We start from the raw sequence: 22,907 nt of genomic DNA on the forward strand, positions 1-22,907 counted from the left end.
TAAAAATATGGTCTTTAAAAATTATGCAAACTATATGGTGACTTTTCATAAGTCTTTAGTGTAATTCACGGATAAAATTTATAGGACATATGCTTATGAAACTTTATTAAAGCAATTAACATAACATATAAAACTAAAAATGATCTCACACGAGTTCTATCAATGAAAGATATTTGAAACAGAATGTTATTAATATATACAACAACATTAAAAAAAATCAAAGAGGCTAAAACTTAAAATAAATTAGTTGAGTATTCAAATAATATTTACAAATAATATTGACATTAGAGTATAGTCTCAGGCTCTCGACAACTGAAAATAAAGATATGAAAAATATTCATTATACATTCGTCAGTTGGAAAACATGTTATAAGTTTATGAAATATGATGTGAACTAATAAAACATCATAATCACGCCAGTAGTTAATATTGTAACTAGATCAAGTAGAAGATGTATCTAATATTTTTTGTTTATATGTGTTTATTTTAATAAATAAAAAATTATTTAACATTAGTTTAAAGTTGTGTATATTTATTTCTCTTTTTATTATATCTAAAGGAAAATTACTATTTAAATTTCAAAAAAAATATTTATTATGATTGAACTCTAAATAAAATACTAACACATATGCATTTAAGCGACTTCAGTATTAGTATTTCAAATACAGATATTCACAAAAATAATTATACTTTTACTTTCATTGTAAAAATTGGTAATTTACAAAGTAAAGCTAGATATTGTGCGTATGAATTAGATTTTCTTATGTTTTTTTTTTCAAATAGAAGTAAAGCTAGATATTGTGCATATGCATTAATTTATTTATGGTTTTTCAAATAGAACGATAGATAAAAAAACTTATAATAAAAATAATTATAATGTGTACTATTTTTTATTATGAATAGAATGATCAATATTTTTCTTAAATCAGATTAATAAATAATATAAACACGATTATAAATACACTTACTCATTTACATATACAAAAAAAGATATCTAAATATTAGTTTTTTAAAGTTTATAATTGTATAAAAATCTAAATAGAAAAAATAATAAAGAACATTTTGAATAAAACTTCATATAAAATGTATATAAACCAATTATATTTTATTATTTTCAAATTAATATAAAATGATACAAATTATTAAAATAAATTCGCGCGCCAGTATCAAAAAAATATGAGTCTAGATAAGACATGTGATACGATGACGCATGCTTTGGGTCTTAGATGACGCAGGCCATGTTCGTTTACGTGTCGCGCGACTTGCGACCTGCGACTTACGACTTGCGAGTAAGATTACGTTCGTTTGCGTGTCGCGCGACCTGCGACTTGCGACCTGCGACTAAACCTGCGACCTGCGACTAAAACTATGTTCGTTTACGTGTCGCGCGACCTGCGATCTGCGACCTGCGACCAGTCGCGCGATCAAAATTTTCTTAATTTTTAGTCGCTGTTTTTTCGGGCGACTTGAATGGGAACCCGCGACTGGTCGCGCGATCAGTCGCGCGACATCAAAACGAACAACAAACCTGCGACTTGCGACATGCGACCAATCGCAAGTCGCATGTTACGCGACAGCAAAACGAACAACAACTTGCGACCTGTGATCAGTCGCAGGTCGCATGTCGCAGGTCGCGCGACACGTAAACTAACATGGCTGCATCAGTGATATAGATATTCCAGACATGGATATGACGATGCATGATTTGAACCTTATTGGGCTTAGATTTTGCTTTCACTTGGACTAGCAGAATCGGTTATTGATCTGTTTTATTCGTTTTGGAGTTGGACGATCATGTGAAGTAATTTAATTAATCGGTTCACCATGGAATACAGAACTTTTAAATCACATAATTGCCACCTTCCCTTGAAATTAGGTTTACCTTTTTTCTTTGATAAGTTTGCTAGTTTAAATTAAATTATTTTTACCTAATAGGAATATACAAATAGAGAAGAAGAAATATGTACATAATACAAATAGTCTCAAGTAATTACGGTTCAGAATGACCAATTTGTACTAATAAGAGAATAGTATAGGTGATCACCTGATTACGATTATATTATTTGCTAAATTCTTAAACATTTTATGATGTAGACTAAAGTTTATCAATACTCAAGCTGCTTGTCTTCAGATAAAGCATACAACTATAAATGAATGCCATTAGCCTATGGTCTTGGTACCATGGCTTTGTAAGTTCATTCCAACACCCAATGCAGTAATCTTTTAAGTACATAATGACAACTTCAGAGAAAAAAACATACACCAAATCATTTAAGTTTTTATGAATAACTCTCCAGTCTTAGACGAAAATATCGTCTAACAGGCAGCAGCAACAGAGTGCAGCGAGACTGCACACACCCACAACAAACAAAAACGAGTTGGTTAATCGAGTCACGGAAACTAAACATAAAATGTAAAATAACAAGTGAAGAAGCTGCATTACTTCTTACAGCCAACAAAAAGGATATAATCATATAAGAAGATGGTGTTGACTTTGTTTAACAAAAGAAGATGCTGTCCTAACGACCGACAGAAACGAAACAGTTCCACAGTGTTTTTAACTGATGTCTTTTTAAAAGACACTAAAATAGCAGCACAGCAATATCACAGGTACAAACTCTAAACACATCAAAGGGATCTTATGGTAATGCGCATTTAGTTCAAGAAGAGATGTTAACACGTAAAACGCATGAATCTAATCACTAGAATCACTCCTAAAAGACTTAAAGTAACGAAACGGTAATCTAAGAAAAAAAATCAGGCTCACAGCTGTTAGTACCGTCACCTGGTTTCGATTCACGGCCACTGCGAAATTTAACATTCGGGCCGCAGCGACACAGATTAGTCCCTTGGGCCTGGGAAGCCTTTGGGGAAACTGTGTATAATTCAAAAAAAAAAAAAAAAAAAAGAAGGAGATCAAAGGGACGAACCAGCCACGGAGGAAAGAGGTGCAACCAGAATTCGAGTCCTGGTAATAGTGATGATCATGATGGCATTGATTGTATTGCTGCGGCGGAGGTGGAGGAGGAGGAGGAAAGCCTCCGGAGAAGTACTCCTGATACCCGGCTTCGTAAGGAGGACGTGAAGGCGGTTTTGGTGGTGGATACGATGGATATCCGTGTGGGTGTTGAGGATATCCTTCGTGATGATGCGACGGAGGATATACCGGAGGCGGAGGTGCTGATGGATAACCCGGCGGTGGAGGATACTGAGATTGGTAACCTAACCGATTTTGATCAAAACGAGATGGAAGATTTAGAGTGGATCAAAAGGTTTCGTTCTTTTTTTTTGTACTTAGCTTAAAAAAGGTTTCGTTCTTCTAATGCAACAGAATCACAGAAGGGATCATAAGGATATTACAAACCTGGAGGAGGATACGTTTCAGGCGGAACCTTCTCGTAGCTCATTTTGATCTAAGAAAGAAGAAAAACTTGTTGTTGTTTGGTCTGAGGAGAATCAGACTCGGGATTAACGAGGAAATGATATATACGTACGAGGTTTGTCGGAGAAGATCTGCCGACGCTTTTCCAATTATATCTATACACGTGACGAATTATGAATGGGTGAATGATCTCTCGATAATGTAGAAGATATTCCAATAAGCAAATATAGCAGTGAACACGTCCATCATAGACATGGGCCTTCACTCATTCATAGCTCAGTTACCCAATAATCTAATATCTCCCTCCAACATGTATTTTAGGAAAAAATTGGAAAAATACACACATAATTTTTTTTAATATGAGTCAGTTTGTTTCAGCTTGTTTTCTGTGAATATACATAGAATTGAGAGAACAACTTGCGGTGATGATAACTCACTATAAAATGATGTGTTAGACGTTGTTCTCTCAGTTCTTGAACAACAAACGTTGTTTTTTTCATGATATGGTTTCGATATGATGGAGCAAAACGAGATCTGAGTTAGTTAAATAGTTGAATATAATCAAATATATATCTATCCTGCAAAAATCGACTTAAAATCAACTAAAAGAAATTAATATAGCAGGTTCGACGTTTGGTAACACTTAGGCTGCAGCTGGATCAACAAAATTTGGAATTGGAATACTTGGAATGAGTCATTCCTTTTGATTCCGAAAAAATAACACCAGTTATAGTGAAAGATCATTCATAAAGCATTCCTAAATTTTTTTTGGAATAAATGGAAAGAGAACAATTTCTTAACAAAATCATTCAGCAACGTAAAAGTTGAGTAATAAATGGAATGCCTAATTTTATTTTTAATTCAATTAATACTTAATTTTATAACTACTTTACTTCTATTCCATTCATATTCATTCCATTCATCATTTCAATTCCTTTTGTTCATGCTATTCCATGAAATGGTTTCCAGTTCCACCCTAACATTTCCAGTTCCAAACCCTTCTGGAATATTGGTACCTGAACTCAGTGTCTTACCACACTAACATTCAAGTAAGTCTATTTCCAATCATAATTCATGGGATTCAGTAAATAACGAAAGATAATTTCTTATTGCATACAAATTCATATGTATGAAGTATAATAATTTTCGTCAAGTGCACATAACTGAACTGAAAGTCAAAGAAAGTGTAATTTATTAAAATATTTAATATATTAATCTGGATAAAAATGTTTTTTCACATATGATAAAATGTAATTTTCAGAAAATAAAAGGCATAATTTTAAACATTTAAACTATAATTAGTAGAGTACTTTTCAGATTATCCCTCTATTTTAACACAATTTTTAAAATATTATTTTGCTTCAGAATGGTACACCAACAGTAACACACTAAATTTTTGGCACCACATACATGCAATTAAGATCAAACAAACATGTTTTTCTTTATTACAAAATACCATGTAACAAGAATGAGACTAGATGATTGATAGAAGAAGAAAAATTGTTTGAAAATATTTTCTGGCTGTAAATCTTTCATTCTTCGAAGAGGAAAGTTCAAAAAAAAAAGATGGAAAATCATTCTTGGGCTTATTTGCTAAATAGCCAAAAAAAGTGAAATTAGATTTTTAGAGAGAGAGTAGAGAGAGATAGGAAGAGAAAGTATGAGAAAGGGGGTGTTTTTAGTTAGTTAGTGAATTTTTTTTTTTTTTTTGTGTCTATTGGGTGCAATTTCCCATTAGGTAGCTTTATGGGTGATTGGTTGGGATTTATCTCTCTACTTTATCTTTATTTATTTTTAAATCACTAAATTTTACCAAAATCATGTTGTAGCTTTACTTTTAAAAATTAAAGTCTACATCAAGTTTTGATTTAGTTTTACCAATCATGTTTTATCTTTATTTTTGAAGCTACAACAAAACAAATAAAGCAAAACTTTTTCTTATGTATTTTAAGCAAAAACTCTACATCTTCTTTTTATAAGCTGTAGAATCTGTAAATGAAAAAAAAATATCTATAATATCAAATAAATTATATAATCATAATAAAAACTTTAGTAAATATTTTAATTTTGAATTTGAGTGTTTTTAAATTATTAAGATATTTAAATAATATAAATATTATTTACATATCACATTTTAAATTACAATAAATTTTGATAATTTATTAAAAAATATTAATATAAATTATTTTAATTGATATAAAATAATAATTTTATATATACAACACATATTTCATATATTTTATTTTAAAATATCTGCAGCCTACAGCTTACATCTACAACAAATTTAACTACATCAAAAGTCTCTGCAGAAAAAGTCTACAGTAACAACTTTACAGCTACAATCGATTTATCTACAGCTAAATTTTTAAAGCCACAGTCGAACCAATCATTACCTTTAACTATCTCAATAGTTAGTTAAAAAAAAAGACAATGCAATATATTTTTGGTAAGCATAAGTTGTTTTTAGGCCAAAACGTCTAACTAATGTTGAATTCTGTAGTCATCACTTGAATTTCTATTCCATGTTGACCTTATAAACCAATTTGATATATCTAAAAAGCTTAGTTTCAATAATCTTTTGAATAATACATAGTAATGTGTGTGTGTGGGTAAGAGTGTGCATGGTGTATTACGTTGTATATGATGTATAAACAAAATCTAAGCATATATATACCAATGTAATGTCAGCAACATGCGTTACCTGTCCGTGAAATTTCAGTCGTGTCTTCTTATACGGATGAAAGTAAATGTCTGAGATGAGAAAGAAGAACATATAAGGATAGCCAAGGAGACTGCCTAATATCTTTTTATACGCAAAATGGTCACTAATTGATATACTCTTAAAAATGTATATTCACTTTCAAACATGACACCGTGACCATTTTCCTTCGCAAAGAAGTAGGCAAGTCACCCTTGGCTACCAAATAGAATTCTCCTATTCATCTTTGACATCTCCTTCTAAACAATGCACACACACTCACCACCATATATTTGTAGCAAATAATGCATTTTGAATAACGCTTCATGAGATTGATCAAACAATTGATTTTTAGTAATTTAATAATAAAATTATATGGACTCTAAAATATAGAAAGAATAACAGGTATAACATGGATGAAAAAAGTATGTCAAAATAGCCAAGGAGACTGCCTGAAACCTAACCCACAGAGATTCAACATGATTTTAAATTATCATACATGTTGAATGCATAATAATCCAAAACCCGTCAACGTATAAAGTTGAATCGTGGAGGTGAACAAGAGCAGGCAAGTCATCCTTGGCTACTAAACACGACTCTTTTCGCCATGCTAGACCTCTCTTTCTCGTTATACATTTACCACTCTCTATATGTTTGTACTCATTCCCACATGACTCTGCTATCTTTTTATAACCCGTAAGGAGGAATATATGCTTATTGATTTCTGGAATGATCTCTTCTTTCTGCATGGGCTAAATATGGTCAACTTTGTATTCTCCATCACTGGAATATGTTCCCTTTAATGGACCATTTTCTGGTCATTAAGATAGTCCTATTGTTTGTTGTCGGTTCATTCACACAATTATATATCGTATTTCGTTGGTGGGTATAAGGGTATCCACATTGTATAAACTTTACTTTGTCGAAACAAATAGCTGTTTTAATCAAACAACATGTACGAATTTACTTTTGTTTAGGTCGATGGATAAATGTGAATGTAGATGCTGTTGCAACAATCAACTTAAAATAGTTGTGTTTTAGTTTTTTTGAAAATGGATTTGAATAAAACATTAGCTAAGTTTGAATATTATGATGTATGATTTATATAGACAGTTAGATATATTATCACTAACATGAAATGGTTTCTAATGCACTATATAGACTAGTAAAGTCGGCTGGGTTTTAGAGTTCCAAGACGGTGAGCTAGGTGGAATCCAAAAGGACTTGTGGGCGCTTAGTCTATAGAAGAGCCTAGTATGAGCGATGCAGAATCTGCTAAGCCATAGTTAGTTTGTTCATACTTAAATGGTTGCCAGTCCACAAGAGTGGCATGCCTTTTCTTCCGAGCTCTTTAATGTGGAGTTTCAGAAGAACCAGTTCGTAGAATTTGCTACATAGATATATCTTCTTTTTTTTGGAACACCACTACATAGATATATTTTACCAAGTTATGATCAGTGACGTTTAAGCAAAGACATAATGGCTCGAAAGGTCAGAAAAAAATAGACTTTACTTTAGTTTGCTAGCGTATCTTTACCATATTGGGCAGTGTGCGATATTGTTAGAGGCATAAACAAGTGAAAAAATATTATAGGCGTAAGACCAAAAACTGTTCAAATCTTATACTATATACAAATATATGTGATGATCATAATTAAATCATTTGAAAAATCACGAATTGAATGAAATAGCTTCAAAGAACGATAATTTCTCATCATTGAGCTGGTTTTTAAATTGATATGGATTTTTAAAATGTATGCTCGTATGTGATATAACCATGAAATAAAGAGATACAAATATGTCAGAATTGATGTAAAGAAAAAAGTTAACCAGGTATGTCTCTGTTTTTGGGGATTGGATAAACAATGTGTTAATATATATACACCATTTGTAAGGAATCTTTATGGTTTCCATAAAAATACACCATTCATAAGGAATTAATTTTCCTTTATATTCTTTATCATTTTTTTTTGTACAGAATAACAAAACAAAATTATTTCTCATTATTTTTGAGGAAAAACAATCATTCCCACTCTTTTTTTTTAATTTTCTTCTTCTTCATTCTTTTTTTATTTGTTTTTAGTGTTCTTCGAATGGTTACCAGTCACACCCATAGTTTATACAGTCTTAAAACATGTACGGTTTTTGGTAACAGGAAATATTTCATACATTTTATGGAAATTTTTTAGAGGTTTATTAAGCTCATATATATGCTCTCGGTCATTTGTATCATTTTAGTTTTCTTAATTGGGCCTAAACTATGTAAAAATATGCATGAAGTCATGTGGTTCCTGCGCATTCAAAAAAATATGGTCCTTCGAATTGATGCTTATGCTCTCTGATATGGGCAAGTTGTCACTGACTTTCTTTTTCTTTTAAAAATGTAACTTCAAATTTATTTTTCTTTAAAAATCCAAAATAGGAAATTTTTCACTACATGTTACATATATATAGATCACCTCTTTTGGATATAAAAAGGTTTGACTGTGAAAAAAGAATCAGAATACTTTTTAGACTTAAAGAATCAGAATACCATTCATTTTTTGAAAGTAGTTGATTCTCTTTTCTATCATCCATATCTTTCCAATTGTTGAGATTTGATTTGGTTCGGATGTCATCATCATTAACATCATCTCGTGTCAGTAAATTTCCACAAATGCTATATTCACTGGCATAGACTGCATAACAATGTTCATCATCAGATCAACAATTCAGCTGGTACATTAGAAAAAAATCTCTTATATATTAATTGAAAAACATTACCACATTTTTTTATTTCCACGTGTAACCGTGAGAATAAAATTCAGAACTCTTAAAAAAATAGGTTGGTCCATTTTAACATATATTATACTTTTTATTAAATTAGTGTACACAAGTATTTTCTTGCACTTTCCTTAAATAAAAGTTACAGAATTACCTAATATGATTAATGTATATATGACAATTAATGATTATGAATAAAAAATATTTGATAACACTTTTTGTATCTTACCTCTTTTTTTTTTAAGTTTATATTAATAAAAAATATTAAACAATCACATTAACCATATAATAATAAAAATTAGATTTTTTCTTATATGTTATATTTTAAATTTTTTAAGTGACTGTAAATTAATAAAAATATTAAATGTCTCATACTAAAATTTTGTGATCAGTGGCTTAATTTTTTTTTGTAATAACAAAATAAAAATGATCATAAAATCGTATGAATATGAAGTTTTATTTAGGGGGGTGTATTGAATCAGGGTTTCAAAAGATTTTGGGGTGTTTTAATTTTAGTGGGATTTAGGGGAGTTTTGAATTTATTGGGTGATTTTGATGAAAACTAAAAATAAAAATCTGCAGGTTATTTGATAAGATAGTAGAGTTGTTTAGGTGATTCTACTGCTCGGTACTGGTTAGTCTAAAATCTTCGATTACACTTTTATTAAAGCCTTATCCTTTTCAGATGGCCAAACAGTGTGAATTTTTTTGAAAGTTGATGTTTCGGAGCAGCTTGGTTAAATTAAGAGAATTAAAAGTTAGATGCTTTATCCAAAGCTAATGCTGTACATGTGTAAATATAGTGGCCGTTGGAGTGGCAAAGAAAGATATAAGATGAGCTCTTGTAATATTCTCTGTCAGGTCCCTTATAACGAGAGGAAAAGCTGATATGATGCTGAGTTGTTGCGTCTCAAGAAGAAGTTGGATTCAAAATTGAGCATTACACACCAAACTTCGTCGTGATCCGGATCAGAGGTATCGAAAGCATCTGAAAAGGAATATGCTTTGAACCATTGGATGGTCACCGGTTTGTTTCAAAGCTTGATCCAAAACCATAAACATGAATTTTGTAACATTTGATACGTAAGACTTGATACGTGAGAAATCGCAGTCTCACAAATTCTCATTTGCAAGGGTTCTTTATGCTTCTGGTTTGTTTGTATTTGCAACTACATCGCAGTCTCGCTGGTTAGTTTTTCTGTCCATTTTCTGGAAGTTCTTTATGTTTGTCTCCTTCGTTCCATTCTGGTGGCTATAACTCCAGCTTTCTGCTTCAATATTTTGTCTATAATGTTTTTTAAAAAAATTGTCCAAATAACACCTATATAGATGATATTCTGCGGGAACTATTTTTAACTAAAAATAAAGGTAAACTCTCCTAGAATACATATCACAAATTCTTTTCCTAAATATTGTTTAAAATTGAATAACAGTGGATTTGATATGAGTTTTACAAATTGTTAATTGAATAACAGGAGATTACAAGTGATTTTCAATAACTTTGCACAAATCTCATGTTCAATAACACTTGATTTGGAAAGAGTTTTTAAAATGACCGGTTGAATAACAGTAGATTTTAACAAAATCCCAAAATCTCTTAAAAGACATTCATATTATATATTAATATAGTTTAAAATTAAATTATATAACATATAAAAATACATAAATATGTTAATTTTTAAATTTGTATTGAAAAAATATTGAAACCTTAATATTTTAATTTTGAAATTTGCGTTCAAAAATCGCACATTAGAAATTTTGTGTTTATCATATGAGTACGAATTATCAATAAGAAATATTTATATTAAAATATACTATATATCTATGTCCATATCATTGAAATTTAGTTATATACCATATAAAATAAATAAAATGATTGTTTTGATTTATTTACCAAAAAATATCGTAAATAAACGAGAGATATTGTTTTGATTTATGTAATTATTCTAATTTAATTATATACATGATACGTAAATAAGCATAAATAAATAATAATGTATAAAAATTATTTTTATATATATCATTCAGTTGCGCAGATCTTTACCTAGCAAAGTGGGAATGTAAAAAGGAGTTAGTTTCGTACAGAATTTGTCGGAGAGAGCCTTTATTTTCGTACCCAAAAGCTTAAAAGAATTATGGGCATTTTGTCCTGGGCAAAGCCTATTACATAAGTACATTTTATTGAACAAATCTTCGTTCTAAATCCCACTGTCGTTTTTTTTTTTGGAAACATTTTTTTTTGGAAACAAAATCCCAAGGCATTAAAATAGAAATTATTATGTAAGAAACTTAGTAAATAAGTAGGTAGCTCAAGTCTTTTAACGATTCATACCTTTCTCGGCCTTTTGGCTAAGATCAAGTGTAGTATCTGTTCTTATCGGTTTAATATCTGATATTTGGGTCATTGGTCCATTTGATATTAATTTTATTTTTTATAGGAAAATCCCATTAAACAGTTTGCTATTTGGGTTTTTGAAAGTCTCCCATGCTTTGCACTACTGCAGGGGTCTGGTTTACCCACCATTTGAAGTCCAATTTATTTGGTAAATTACATGGGTTGACTATAGTTTCTATTAAACGATTTCTTAGACTTGTGTTTTAGTTATTTGTTTAGTGATTAGCCTTACATTTGTACATCAGTTCCATATGTGCGTCGGCCTAACGGTAAGATTCGGTTGTCATGGTTGTTGGGCTTTTAGTTCGGGTCCAAGAGAATATGATGCCAAATTCCGACCGACCCATACCCATTTTGAAATTAAAGAGGGTGTATTGAACTGTGGATTTTAAAACTTTGAGTGGATTTGAAAAATATTGGAGTTTGGAGAGATTTGGACTAAATCACATTATATGGATGGGATTTAGAAAAAGGAAAAAAACAATCTGGGTGGGAGTTTTTCTTAAATTTCAGAGTACTCAAGATCGTTTGATCTTAAATTTCAGAGTACTCTGCAAAGTCCCATTATTTAAGAGCATGTCTTTTTTCCAATAGAATAAGAACATTAACGCAGTTTCATTATTTTATCTTCCTTCCTTCGTTTGCGAGAAAAACAGAGTGTGTTTCCTAAGAAAATTTACCATGCGATCACTTATTCCTCCGTCTTATTCCAGTTCGTCTTCTACTTCTTCTTATTCACTCGCTGCAACGATATTCAAAAAAGTTCAAGAGCTTACTAAAAGCAAATATAATAGATCAAACAATTTCATCAAAAATCAAATTCATAAATGACAACATGAAATATAATTAAATTTAAAAACGTAACAGAAAAGAGAAGTTCTAAAAACAAAGTAAATTGTTGTTGCATCAAGACCCCGTATGCATAGCATCTGTCCACATGTTTGATGCTATATTTGCTCTCCAATTATTAGCATTCACTCTTTCTTGTTCTTGAGTACCATTCTGAACATCATCATCCATATTCTCATCTTCACCTATTTCTTGAGCATCACATTCCTTACCATCATCATCCATTATTCAATTTTCTAAGGAGCAGCCCATAAAGATATTAACAAGATACATATTTATCCAAAAAAAAAAATTAAAAAATCAGCATTGCATACCTTATATCCAGAGCTCTCCTCTCTTTTATGGTGGAAGGACAGAACCAAAGCTCTAATCTCCTACCTTAGCTTGCATACTTGGCAAGCAGTCTCATAGAAGAATACTTCCTCAAGGTTTTGAGTTTTGAGAGTTGAAGCAAAGCTTATTTAGGTGAACCAAAGCTGTAGAAAAAATAGAGAAACAAAGAGAGTCACGATCAAAAACCTTACATAGTTTTCAAGCTCACAAACATTAGTTGACCATAAAGTAGAACATGAAAAGAACAAATAAACTTTACTAGACTTTCTTACTCTTCAGGATCAAAAGGTTTGTTGTCAAAATCTTCTTTGTCTTGTGTATATCATGGGATTTTAAAAACAGAACCAAAACACTGTTATTCAACTGGAAGAGACTTGTAATAGAACACCAGAGGAACAAATCAATCGACGTGTGCCTTAGCTCAACCTTGGATTCTTCAGAGCACAAAACATGTTTCTCGGATCCAACAAAAAGCCGAGATGAAATCGAATCGAACAATCAAAGGGCTTCCTTTAGGTTTGAGAGACTCCAAAATCGAATCTTGGGAATTGATTCAGGAACAAGAGGGAATTGAAAGTTTTGTACTTTTCTGGGAAGCTACGTCTCTGATATCTCTCTTCCTTGTTCTCTCTCAGTTCTCATCAGTCATCTTTTTCAAAGTGGCCAATTTTTTATTTGATTTTGGGTCTTTCCAAATAACATGTACAATGGTGGGATTTGTGTGACGATAGTTTTGACTGAAAATAATAAAAAGTTGGTTTAAAATCCATTTCATAAATTTTTCCTTTCAAAAATGTTTATCATTGAATAATAGTAGATTTGATTTAACTTTTGTAAATAGTTAATTGAATAACAGTGGATTACAAGTGATTTTTGTTGGGGTCGAAAATGGTTATCTCAAAATCAACGACTATGATTATCATTTTAGCAAATTATTCAAGAAAGACTTCTCGAAAGAAAGATCGGAAGAATACAAATACTTATGGACCAGGGTCTCCAGAAAGATTGGTACAAAAAGAGACAGGTCAAGACCCGAGAGCCGGACCATTCTCACAAGGTCACCTCGCCCATGGGCAAGGACGACAAGCACCACGGTCACCTCGCCCATGGGCGAGGACGACCAGCAACACGGTCACCTCGCCCATGGGCGAGGACGACCAGCACCACGGTCACCTCGCCCATGGGAGAGGACGACCAGCACCACAGTCGCATCGCCCATGGGCGAGGACGACCATCACCAAGGTCACCTCGCCCATGGGCGAGGACGACCAGCACCACAGTCACCTCGTCCATGGGCGAGGACGATCCGCGCCCGGTTCACCTCGCCCTAGGGCGAGGACAATCCAATCCCGACCAGTCTGACTCGTTTTGACTCTCGTGTCCTCCGTATAGTTGTGATATCCGACTTTTGGATCATATACCTCTCGTTTCGTCTCGATCGGAGTTATGACTGAAATCGTAGAAAAGCCCGAAGGCCTAAAAACGGCCCGAGAGGATCTAAACGTGTCTAGAGGCCGATCTACGATTTAGAAGGGACCCGAGCCCAATGGGAGTTATAACGGTTTTTCCTAACTCGCGGAAGTAGGATAAACGTTAAGTTTCCGAAGATAAATATCAAGATTCGAGGATAACTACAAAGATCGACGAAAAATGGAATATCCCCAAAAGAGATAAACTTGGGTCCAAATGCAAAGGAGTAAATGGGCCACTGACCTAAAACAACTATATAAGGAGAGCTGGAGCAGAAGAAAAGGGATCCAAAAATTTAGACTTAGAGAACTCCTGCTAGCTTAGGGAACTTAGAACTTAGGTGGTTAGACTAGCAAGGCAGGACTTAGAACGTTTTGCCGCCTTTCTGTTCTGATTTTGTCTAGTTAGCATATCTCTACTCCTCTCGGAGAAGTTCTGTATTCATACTATTTCATTAATAAAACGCCTCCGAGCGACTATTTATCTTTATCTTGCTATCTATCTTTTTACGCTCTGAAAGTGATTACGCAGATAATTCAGACCTTCAGGGAAAATCGGGTTTTCTTGGTTTTCCTCCATACTTATTCATTAAAATCGACGGTGTGAATTCCGGTTCCCACAGTTTGGCGCTAGAAGGAGGAGGGGGGGGGGGGTGGTCGAACTCTCTAACTCAAAAATCACAAACGATTAAAGATACAAGATGTCCGCTCCAGTAGCTCACGATGTCGTCTCTTTCAAGGACAGAGCAACGGCCGACCAGGTCAAACCTCACAACCATCTCCTTGTCATCGAACTGACCATCCAAGACATCGACGTAGCAAGAGTGTTGTCGACACCGGATGCTCGGCCAACATTATCTATAAAAGCACCCTTGAGAGAATGGAAATCGACCTGTGCGCCATCACGTAAGGTCCCAGTCCAATTTTTGGACTCTCAGGAGACGCTACTATGATCCTCGGCTCAATCAACCTCTTGGTTAAAGCTGGGAGCGTCGTAAAAATCACGGAATTCTTGGTCGTCGATCGCCCAACATCGTACAATGTAATCATTGGAACTCCATGGCTGAATTCCATGAGAGCGATCCCATCGACATTCCACCTATGCCTTAAATTTCCGACCCCTCATGGAGTCGAAACAATTCAAGGATACCACAGGATGTCACAAGTATATTTCGCCGCTGAGTTAAAAAGAAAGAACTTTGCGATCGAAGCTTCACACAAGAAGAAAAGAAAGCTGACACTCGACGAGGACGCCCCAGAACAAGACTCGGAAGTCTTCTGGCAGTCACAGAGGGTCGAAGCTCTAGAAGGGAAGCGCGAACCAACTTGCGAACCGGTAATATCGGTCTGTTTCGGCGAATCCCGCCCAGAACGATGCGTCAAGATAGGAGCCAACCTCTGCGAACCATTGAGAACAGAGCTCATGGCTTGTCTTAAAAAGAACCTCGATACGTTCGCTTGGGCCGCAGAGGATATGCCATGAATCGACATCGGCATAACATGTCACGAACTCAACATTGACCCGACCTACAAACCCGTAAAACAAAAAAGACAGAAGCTAGGACCAGAGCGTGCTACCGCGGTAAACGAGGAAGTTGAGAAACTCCTCAAAGTAGGGTCAATAACAGAAGTCAGATACCCGGATTGGCTCGCCAATCCCGTCGTGGTCAAAAAGAAAAATGGAAAATGGTGAGTATGCGTCAACTTCACCGATCTCAACAAGGCCTGTCCAAAAGATTGCTACCCACTTCCACACATTGACCGACTGGTCAAAGCAACAGCAGGGAACGAACTTTTATCATTCATGGACGCCTTCTCCGGGTACAATCAAATCATGATGAATCCCGACGATCGCGAGAAGACCGCATTCATCACCGACCGCGGAACGTATTGCTACAAGGTAATGCCTTTCGGTCTCAGGAATGCGGGTGCTACTTACCAGCGACTTGTCAATCGAATATTCTCCGAACAGCTCGGAAAGACTATGGAAGTCTACATTGTGGGAACCGAAATTCGCACTGTCGATTTCTGTTTAAATACGGAAACTAGGAAAACCCTAATTTCCCAGAGGTCCTGGATATCTACTAATACCACACGCCAAGCAATCAGAACACAAGAATAACAACGATAAAGTATAAGAAATCGAAACGAGAGCAAAGTAGATCTTATTCCGTATTCGCGTTTGAGCGTTACAACAAGGTAAGAGCCTGGGCTACGAGAGCTATCGGCGAGATTCCTAGTTCTAAAACCCTAAAACGGCAAAAACCTAGTGGAGTCGCAGCTCGAATAACAAAAACGAAAATATGCCTATATGCTCTAAGTGCTAAGTTTTCTGTGAAAAAGTTTCCTCTCATGCCTCTCGCCTAGGACTCCTTATATACTGGCTCCAAGGTCGGTTTACGCTTTTCCCCTTCTGCCCTTAAGCCGCCATAGCATAAAAATGGAGATATTCCATTTTTTTCGATCTTCGTAATTATCTTCAAAATTTCGTATTTATTCGCGGAAACTTGACATTTATCTTTCTTTGAGAACCAAGTGTAAACCGTCATGCGGCTTACGGGCTGTTGGTTAAGAAATCATAAGTTGAGCTTCGAGTCATGTCTTAGGTCCCTTTCGACTTGAAGCGTTTATTACGGCTTCTTTCGATAAAGAACGCACTTTCCGCGGTTTTTACGGTAAAGTTTGATAACTTAGAATGGCGGGGAATCGTAAAATGGGTTCGCTACGGTCTTTGGGAGATAGCATCAAAGGGTAGACGAGAACGCATGGACTAATGTCATATCGATGTTTCGGAAGAGCTCGGTCGCTACGTAGCGACCGAACTTTGGTTCGAGCTCGATCGCTACGTAGCGACCGAGCTTTGGCTCGAGCTCGGTCGCTACGTAGCGACCGAGCTTTTGGCTCGAGCTCGGTCGCTACGTAGCGACCGAGCGGAACATGTGTTCGGTTGTTGCGTAGCGACCCTCTTCGAGCTCTTGTCCGATGACTCGTGTTTCTTCCGCAAAGCTTTTCGTAAAGAAGAATCTATTTCGAAGAAGTATTTGTCGAAGAAGGTTTCTACGTTTTCTTCTTCGGGGATTTTGACATTAACTTCGTTGCAACCGTTTTCGACCCCAACAGTTAGCCCCCAGCTCGTTAGAGTCGAGACTCTTGCGGGCGGTTTGACAATTTCGGCAAAGTTAGGCGTATTGAACGAAGTTTACTTCAAACTCCGCGGAAGAGAATTCTCGAGAAAATGTTTATTAAAAAAATTTAAAATTCCGAGCCCATATTTCTATAAGTAGTGAGCTCTTGTCATTCATTTGCTTCACACCTTCCCTTGTTTAAACTTTCAAAAACTCTCTAGCTCCAAATCTCTTGTTTTTAACATGTCTTCTTCCCATGGTGACAAGCGAAGTTCCGATGTGGAGATGGGCGAGGCTTGCGTTGCCGATCATCTCTCCTTTCGAGAGAAATTAGTTCATCGCCAAGCCGAGAAAGAACAGGTTCGAGCTGGCGCTGAGTTACCGTCCACTTCTGCACTGGCCGTTGCTCCGGGTCATGGGACCGAGGGCGTAACTCCGCGAGATACAGGAACTCTCGCAGGCTCGGTCGTTCTGGATGCTTCGGCTTTACCTGCTGGATCGTCCACGACTCCGATTCTCGTCGAAGATAAGGAGAGGGCTGCTGACTCTATGCCACCTCCTCCGGCCAGGAAGGAGATCGTTCTAGCGCTGCACACTCCTAGTGTTGTTCCGGTTACTCAGCCTAAGGGCCGGAAGAGGAAGTTTACCAAGGGCGGTGACGGGGAATCTTCGCAGCAAGGAGGCTCGAGCATAGCGTCGGGACTCCGTGGAAAGGACTGTCGCTCACTTACTTTCTTGATTGTTATATATTTTTTCTAAAAGACAAAGAATCCCTAACTTTCTTCTCGTTTCGTAGTTCGTGTCGTTGATCGACGGGATGATCAGCGAGTGCGGTTGTGAGACCAGTCGTCTTGCCGGGGAGTTGTTGGAACTTCAGGGTAGATGGTCCGAAACCGAGGCCATGCTGACGGCTGTCAAGGATTCTCACTCCGTGAAAGTGTCGAAACTTGAGGTCGCGATAGGGGAGCTCGAGAGGGACCTCGGGAAGACGGCGAGTTCATTGCTTAAGGAGAAGAAAGCCAGGAAGGCCAAATCTTTGGAGGTGCGTCGTCTTCAGCGTCAGATCGAGGGCGATGCAGGATTAGTGAGCCGCGGGATTCGAGAGGCCAAGGACGCTCTTCGTTCTGTGTTCCAAACTTGCTTGGCGAAGATCTCCGCCTTTCTGGGCTCTCTCGAATGCATTCGGAACATGGATTTAGCCTTGGCGATGATCGAGGGCGGGATGGCTGTGGTTCAATCGTTCCAAAGTGAGACTCCTCCGACCTTAGAGGCCGAAGAGGCCCGACTGTCCGGCTGCAAGGGAGATTTGGCAATCGTGGATGGAGATTTCGATCTCATCCTTGTTGACCTAAAATCCGCGTGCTTCCTTCCGACGAGTTCAGAAGGCCCGGAGGGGAAGAATCCGGTACTCGGAGGTGACGCGGCTCCAGGTTTAGATGAAGCGACGGGTGAAGAGGGAGCGTGAGCTTTGAGGATGACTTTGGTTAGATCTCTTGTGGGAGATTTTTTTTATGTTTGATGTTTCGGCCTTAAATGGCCTCATTTCGTGTTTCGGGAATGGCCGTATGTGGCTTTGAATCCCCGCCGCTTTGCGGCTTTTTATGACAAGATGGCGAGTTGCATTTTTCATAAGCTTACGTATGGCGTGGAAGAAGGTTGATGAGTTGTCGTCTCATATCCTTTTTCGATGTGAAATGTTTTGTTCGAGATCTGTTTCGAGAGTTTTTCCGCGAGATATCGACTTCGTGGGATATCTGAAGATGTCGAATATAAACATAGAGGCATGGTTTTGGGATCTCGTATCTTTTGGATATCATGCCTTGAGATGTTAGAGACCAGTGCGCTGGGTTTAGGGCAAGACCTAGGTTTACTTTCGGTTTAAGATTTTATGCGGTGACTAGCCGGCTATCGATTTATCTGTTGCGATTTTAACCTGATTCGTACCGATTTAAAGTCCGCGATAGGTTTTCGGCTTATATGACTTGTTAGATACGAATCAAGCATCTCTCCGGAGACAATTTTTAAGCCAACCGGAAGTGCTGGACCAAAATTTCGGGTTTCTTTTATAGCGCTATTATCCTTGTGTCGGATGTACGAGAGTCATCTTCGTGAGATGGCTATGTCTGTTTAGGACGTTCAAGAGTTCGATGTGATCAGCACCGAACTTGGCGGCAAATGCCGTCGTTTAGAGTTTTTGCGCAAGATATGTATTAAAATGTTCATCATTTTTGACGGAGTGTCCGTCTTCGTCGTTCGGAAGAAGTAACCCTCGAGGCATCTCTCGCGACGTCTCGCAATACCAATGGCTGCTTCTCCCTAACGGCTGATTTATTTTCGAATATCGAAAATGTTTCGTGGATAAAAGATCATTTGCTTGGTTAAGATATACCGGAAACATCGAAGGCGTGGTCGGATGTTTTCGAGTTTGAGAGTATACGAGTATACGTATCCACTCCCCCCCCCCTTTTTGATTAGGGGGAAAGCTGAATTTGCCTTTCGACAAACTGCATACGTACTCCTTATGGAGATCAAGCCGTCTCGTAGTTCGGTGATTGTGAGTTGGTTAGTGATAGTATTTTTTTAGATGCATCGCGTTCCAGGTCCTTGAAATTTTTATGCCTTCCATGTTGGCTATTTCGTAGAAGGCCGGTCGGATGACTTTTTCGATTTTATAGGGTCCTTCCCAGTTTGCTCCGAGTTTTCCCGCGTTTCGTTTAGCGGTGTTTTGGAAGACTTTGCGAAGGACTAGATCTCCCTGATTAACTCTGCGATTCCGTACGTTGGAATTGTAGTACTTTGCGGCTGCGTGTTGGTAATTTTGGATTCGGATGAGCGCTCGATCTCGGCGCTCGTTAATGAGATCGAGATCGTCGAGGAGCATTGCGTTGTTGAGCTCCTCTCGTTCGGGAAGTAATCTTCTTCGAACACTGGGGAATTCTACTTCTGCGGGAATCATGCATTCCGTTCCGTACACCAGAGCGAAAAGAGTTTCTCCTGTTGCTCGCCTCGGGGTGGTACGGTGGGACCAGAGGTCTCCCTCGAGTTCATCGGCCCACCTGCCTTTTTTGGCCTCTAAGCGTTTCTTCAGTCCGTCGAGAATGGTTTTATTAATCGTTTCAGCTTGTCCGTTACACTGCGGATATCTGGGCGTTGATTTGTTAAGCCGTATCTTCCATTTTTCACAGAACGCCTCAAACCAGGTGGAGATAAACTGAGATCCGTTATCGGTTACGATGATGTTTTTCCATGAGAAACTTTCGACTTGGACATCTTTTATACTTGTGTACGAATCTGCCTCTACCCATTTTGAAAAGAAATCGGTGAGGACTAAAAGGAAACGCTTTTGCTTTGAATTATGAAGGGGACCGACGATGTCCATGGCCCAGCGCATAAAAGGATAGGGCGATGTGATGGAGGAGAGAACTTCGGCTGGTTGTCGGATGGTTGGAGCATGCCTGTGGCATTTTTCGCATTTTCGTGCGAACTTCTCGCAATCTCCGATCATCGTTGGCCAGTAGTATCCATGGCGTTTGATTTTCACTGCCAGTGATCTTCCACCGGAATGATTGCCGCAAGACCCAGAATGTACTTCTTCCATCACTTTTTTCGCTTCTTCCACTTCCAGGCACGTCATGAGTGGTCCGGAGAATCTCCATTTGTAAATTTCGTCGTCTAATGTTACGTAGCGCGCGGCCTGTGTTCGGACTTTGCGGGCTGCCCATTTCTCGGTGGGCAGGCGTCCGTCAATAATGTAGTCTCGAATTTTCTGCAGCCATGGGGTATCGCAGCCGTAATCAGATAGCTCTGATTGCGGTTGTATTGTAACTTCTTCTTCTTCGTCATCTTGACCTTCAATGAGGTTGACGACGATTGGTGGTCCGATGCTCGGGTGTTCGATGAACTCGACCGGAATTACCCTTTTAAGTCCTGCATCAGAACTTGATGCTAAGGCCACAAGAGCATCGCCTGGATGTTTTCGGAACGGGTTGAGGTACGCATCCAGGCGATGAACTCACAGTCAAACTTTTGAGCTAGTTTTCGGACCAGTTTGAGGTACGCATCCATCCGTTCGTCCCTGGCTTCATACTCTCCGCTGTACTGACTTGCCACTAACTGGGAATCGCAGTAAGCGTGGATGTTTCGTATCTTCAAGCCGTGAGCCAAACGCAGTCCTGCGACGAGTGCTTTGTATTCGGCTTCGTTGTTTGAGGCGTGGAATACCAGCCTAAATGATTGCTCTAAGATCTCGCTCGTTGGAGATGTGAGGCAAATTCCGATGCCTGATCCCTGTTTGGACGAGGATCCGTCGACGTGAAGGAGCCAAGTGAAATTTGGTTCCTCGTAGATTATGGTCTCTGTCGGTAATTCAACGAAGAAGTCCGCAAGCACTTGTGACTTTGCGCTTGTTCTCGGTCGGTACTCGATATCGTATTCGCTCAGTTCTACCAACCATTTGGCTAATCTGCCCGATTGACTCGGGCTATGCAGGATCGTTCGTAGGGGAAAAGTCGTGAGGACGACGATCGTGTGGGATTGGAAATATGGTCTTAGTTTTCGGGCCGATGTTACGACCGCACATGCTAATTTTTCCATTAGCGGGTATCTAGATTCGGCATCCAGCAAGGTTTTTCTTATATAGAAAATAGGTTTCTGTTCGCCGCGTTCTTCCCTGATTAGCACGCCGCTCACAGCTGTTGCTGATACACCGATGTACAAGAACAAAGGTTCCCCCTCCACTTGTTTTGCGAGGACTGGGGGGGGGGAAGCCAAATACTGCTTCCGCTGTTGGAAAGCGTTTTCGTATTCTTCCGACCATTCGAATTTTTTATTTCCCCGTAAGACATCATAGAAAGGCAGGCACTTGTCTGTTGATCGCGAAATAAACCGGTTAAGTGCCGCGACTCTACCGGTCAACCTTTGGACTTCCCGCTTATTCTTCGGCGAAGCCATCTCGATCAGTGCGTTGATCTGTTTTGGATTAGCATCGATGCCAAGGCGAATCTGCATTTTGTCGGGTTGAGCTTCATGTTATGGGAATTTAACTGCGCGAAACATTTCTCGAGATGTGATACGTGATCCTTTGCTTGGAGGGATTTGACGAGCATGTCGTCAATATAAACCTCCATCGCTTTACCGAGTTGTTGAGAGAACATACGGTTCACGAGTCGTTGGTAAGTTGCACCATCGTTTTTGAGGCCGAAGGGCATTACCCTGTAGCAATAGGTTCCGATGATAATTTGGTTGTAACCTGAGAAGGTGTCCATGAAAGACAGAAGTTCATTTCCTGCCGTTGCTTGTACCAATCGATCGATGTGTGGCAGGGGAAAACTATCTTCTGGACATGCCTTGTTTATATCGGTAAAATCCACGCAAAATCGCCATTTTCCGTTTTTCTTTTTGACTACTACGGGGTTGGCGAGCCAGTCTGGATACCTCACTTCCGTTATTGACCAGACTTTAAGCAATTTTTCGACCTCGTCGTTGACCGCGAAAGCTCGTTCAGGTCCTAGCTTCCGCCTTTTTTGTTTGACTGGTTTGAAAGTCGGATCGATATTTAATTCGTGACACGTTGTGTTATTGTCAATCCCTGGCATATATTCCGCGGCCCATGCGAAAGTATTGAGGTTCTTTTTTAGACAGGTTACGAGCTCTGTCCTTAAAGGCCTGCGGAGATTGGCTCCGATTTCGACGCATCGTTCCGGAGATGCTTCGTCGAGACAGACTGTGACCACAGGTTCGCAAGTTGGTTTGCGTTTTTCCTCTAGGGCCGCGATGTTACGAGACTGCCAGAAGAGTTCAGCCGAATCTTGACTTCGCGAACCTTGGTCGGAGACCTTTTTCTCCGTTTTTCTAGGAGTGGTCTCGAGGTCTGGTCTTTTTCGTTTTATTTTCT

General features: G+C 38.0%; 1 protein-coding gene, 1 long non-coding RNA gene and 1 other non-coding gene across 3 annotated transcripts; 2 read left to right on the top strand and 1 right to left on the bottom strand.

Moving 5' to 3' along the window:
• Positions 1-2,089: 2,089 nt before the first annotated feature.
• LOC106407314 (cysteine-rich and transmembrane domain-containing protein WIH2-like) lies at positions 2,090-3,627 on the bottom strand. The gene is made up of 3 exons (XM_048762080.1): positions 3,365-3,627; positions 2,931-3,222; positions 2,090-2,348 (listed from the first exon to the last, which is right to left on the bottom strand). Exons 1-3 carry the CDS (start codon positions 3,405-3,407, stop codon positions 2,300-2,302), a joined length of 384 nt encoding a protein of 127 aa, XP_048618037.1. The 5' UTR covers positions 3,408-3,627; the 3' UTR covers positions 2,090-2,299.
• Positions 3,038-4,936, top strand: LOC125589733. Its single transcript, XR_007325897.1, has 2 exons — positions 3,038-3,272; positions 3,309-4,936. It is a non-coding gene; the product is annotated as an uncharacterized LOC125589733 (long non-coding RNA).
• A 6,235-nt stretch (positions 4,937-11,171) lies between these two features.
• Positions 11,172-11,365, top strand: LOC125590958. Its single transcript, XR_007326955.1, has one exon. It is a non-coding gene; the product is annotated as a U2 spliceosomal RNA (small nuclear RNA).
• The last annotated feature ends 11,542 nt before the right edge of the window (positions 11,366-22,907 follow it).

The sequence above is a fragment of the Brassica napus genome, chromosome C7, assembly GCF_020379485.1.
Source record: "Brassica napus cultivar Da-Ae chromosome C7, Da-Ae, whole genome shotgun sequence".
NCBI lineage: Eukaryota > Viridiplantae > Streptophyta > Magnoliopsida > Brassicales > Brassicaceae > Brassica > Brassica napus.

Excerpts from the sequence above, each read along its gene's own strand:
- LOC106407314 (XM_048762080.1), bottom strand. The coding sequence starts at position 3,407 with ATGAGCTACGAGAAGGTTCCGCCTGAAACGTATCCTCCTCCAG. Across the intron at positions 3,223-3,364 it reads TGAAACGTATCCTCCTCCAG|GTTACCAATCTCAGTATCCT; the intron begins GTTTGTAATATC and ends AAAATCGGTTAG. Across the intron at positions 2,349-2,930 it reads ACCTCTTTCCTCCGTGGCTG|TCTCGCTGCACTCTGTTGCT; the intron begins GTTCGTCCCTTT and ends GGGTGTGTGCAG.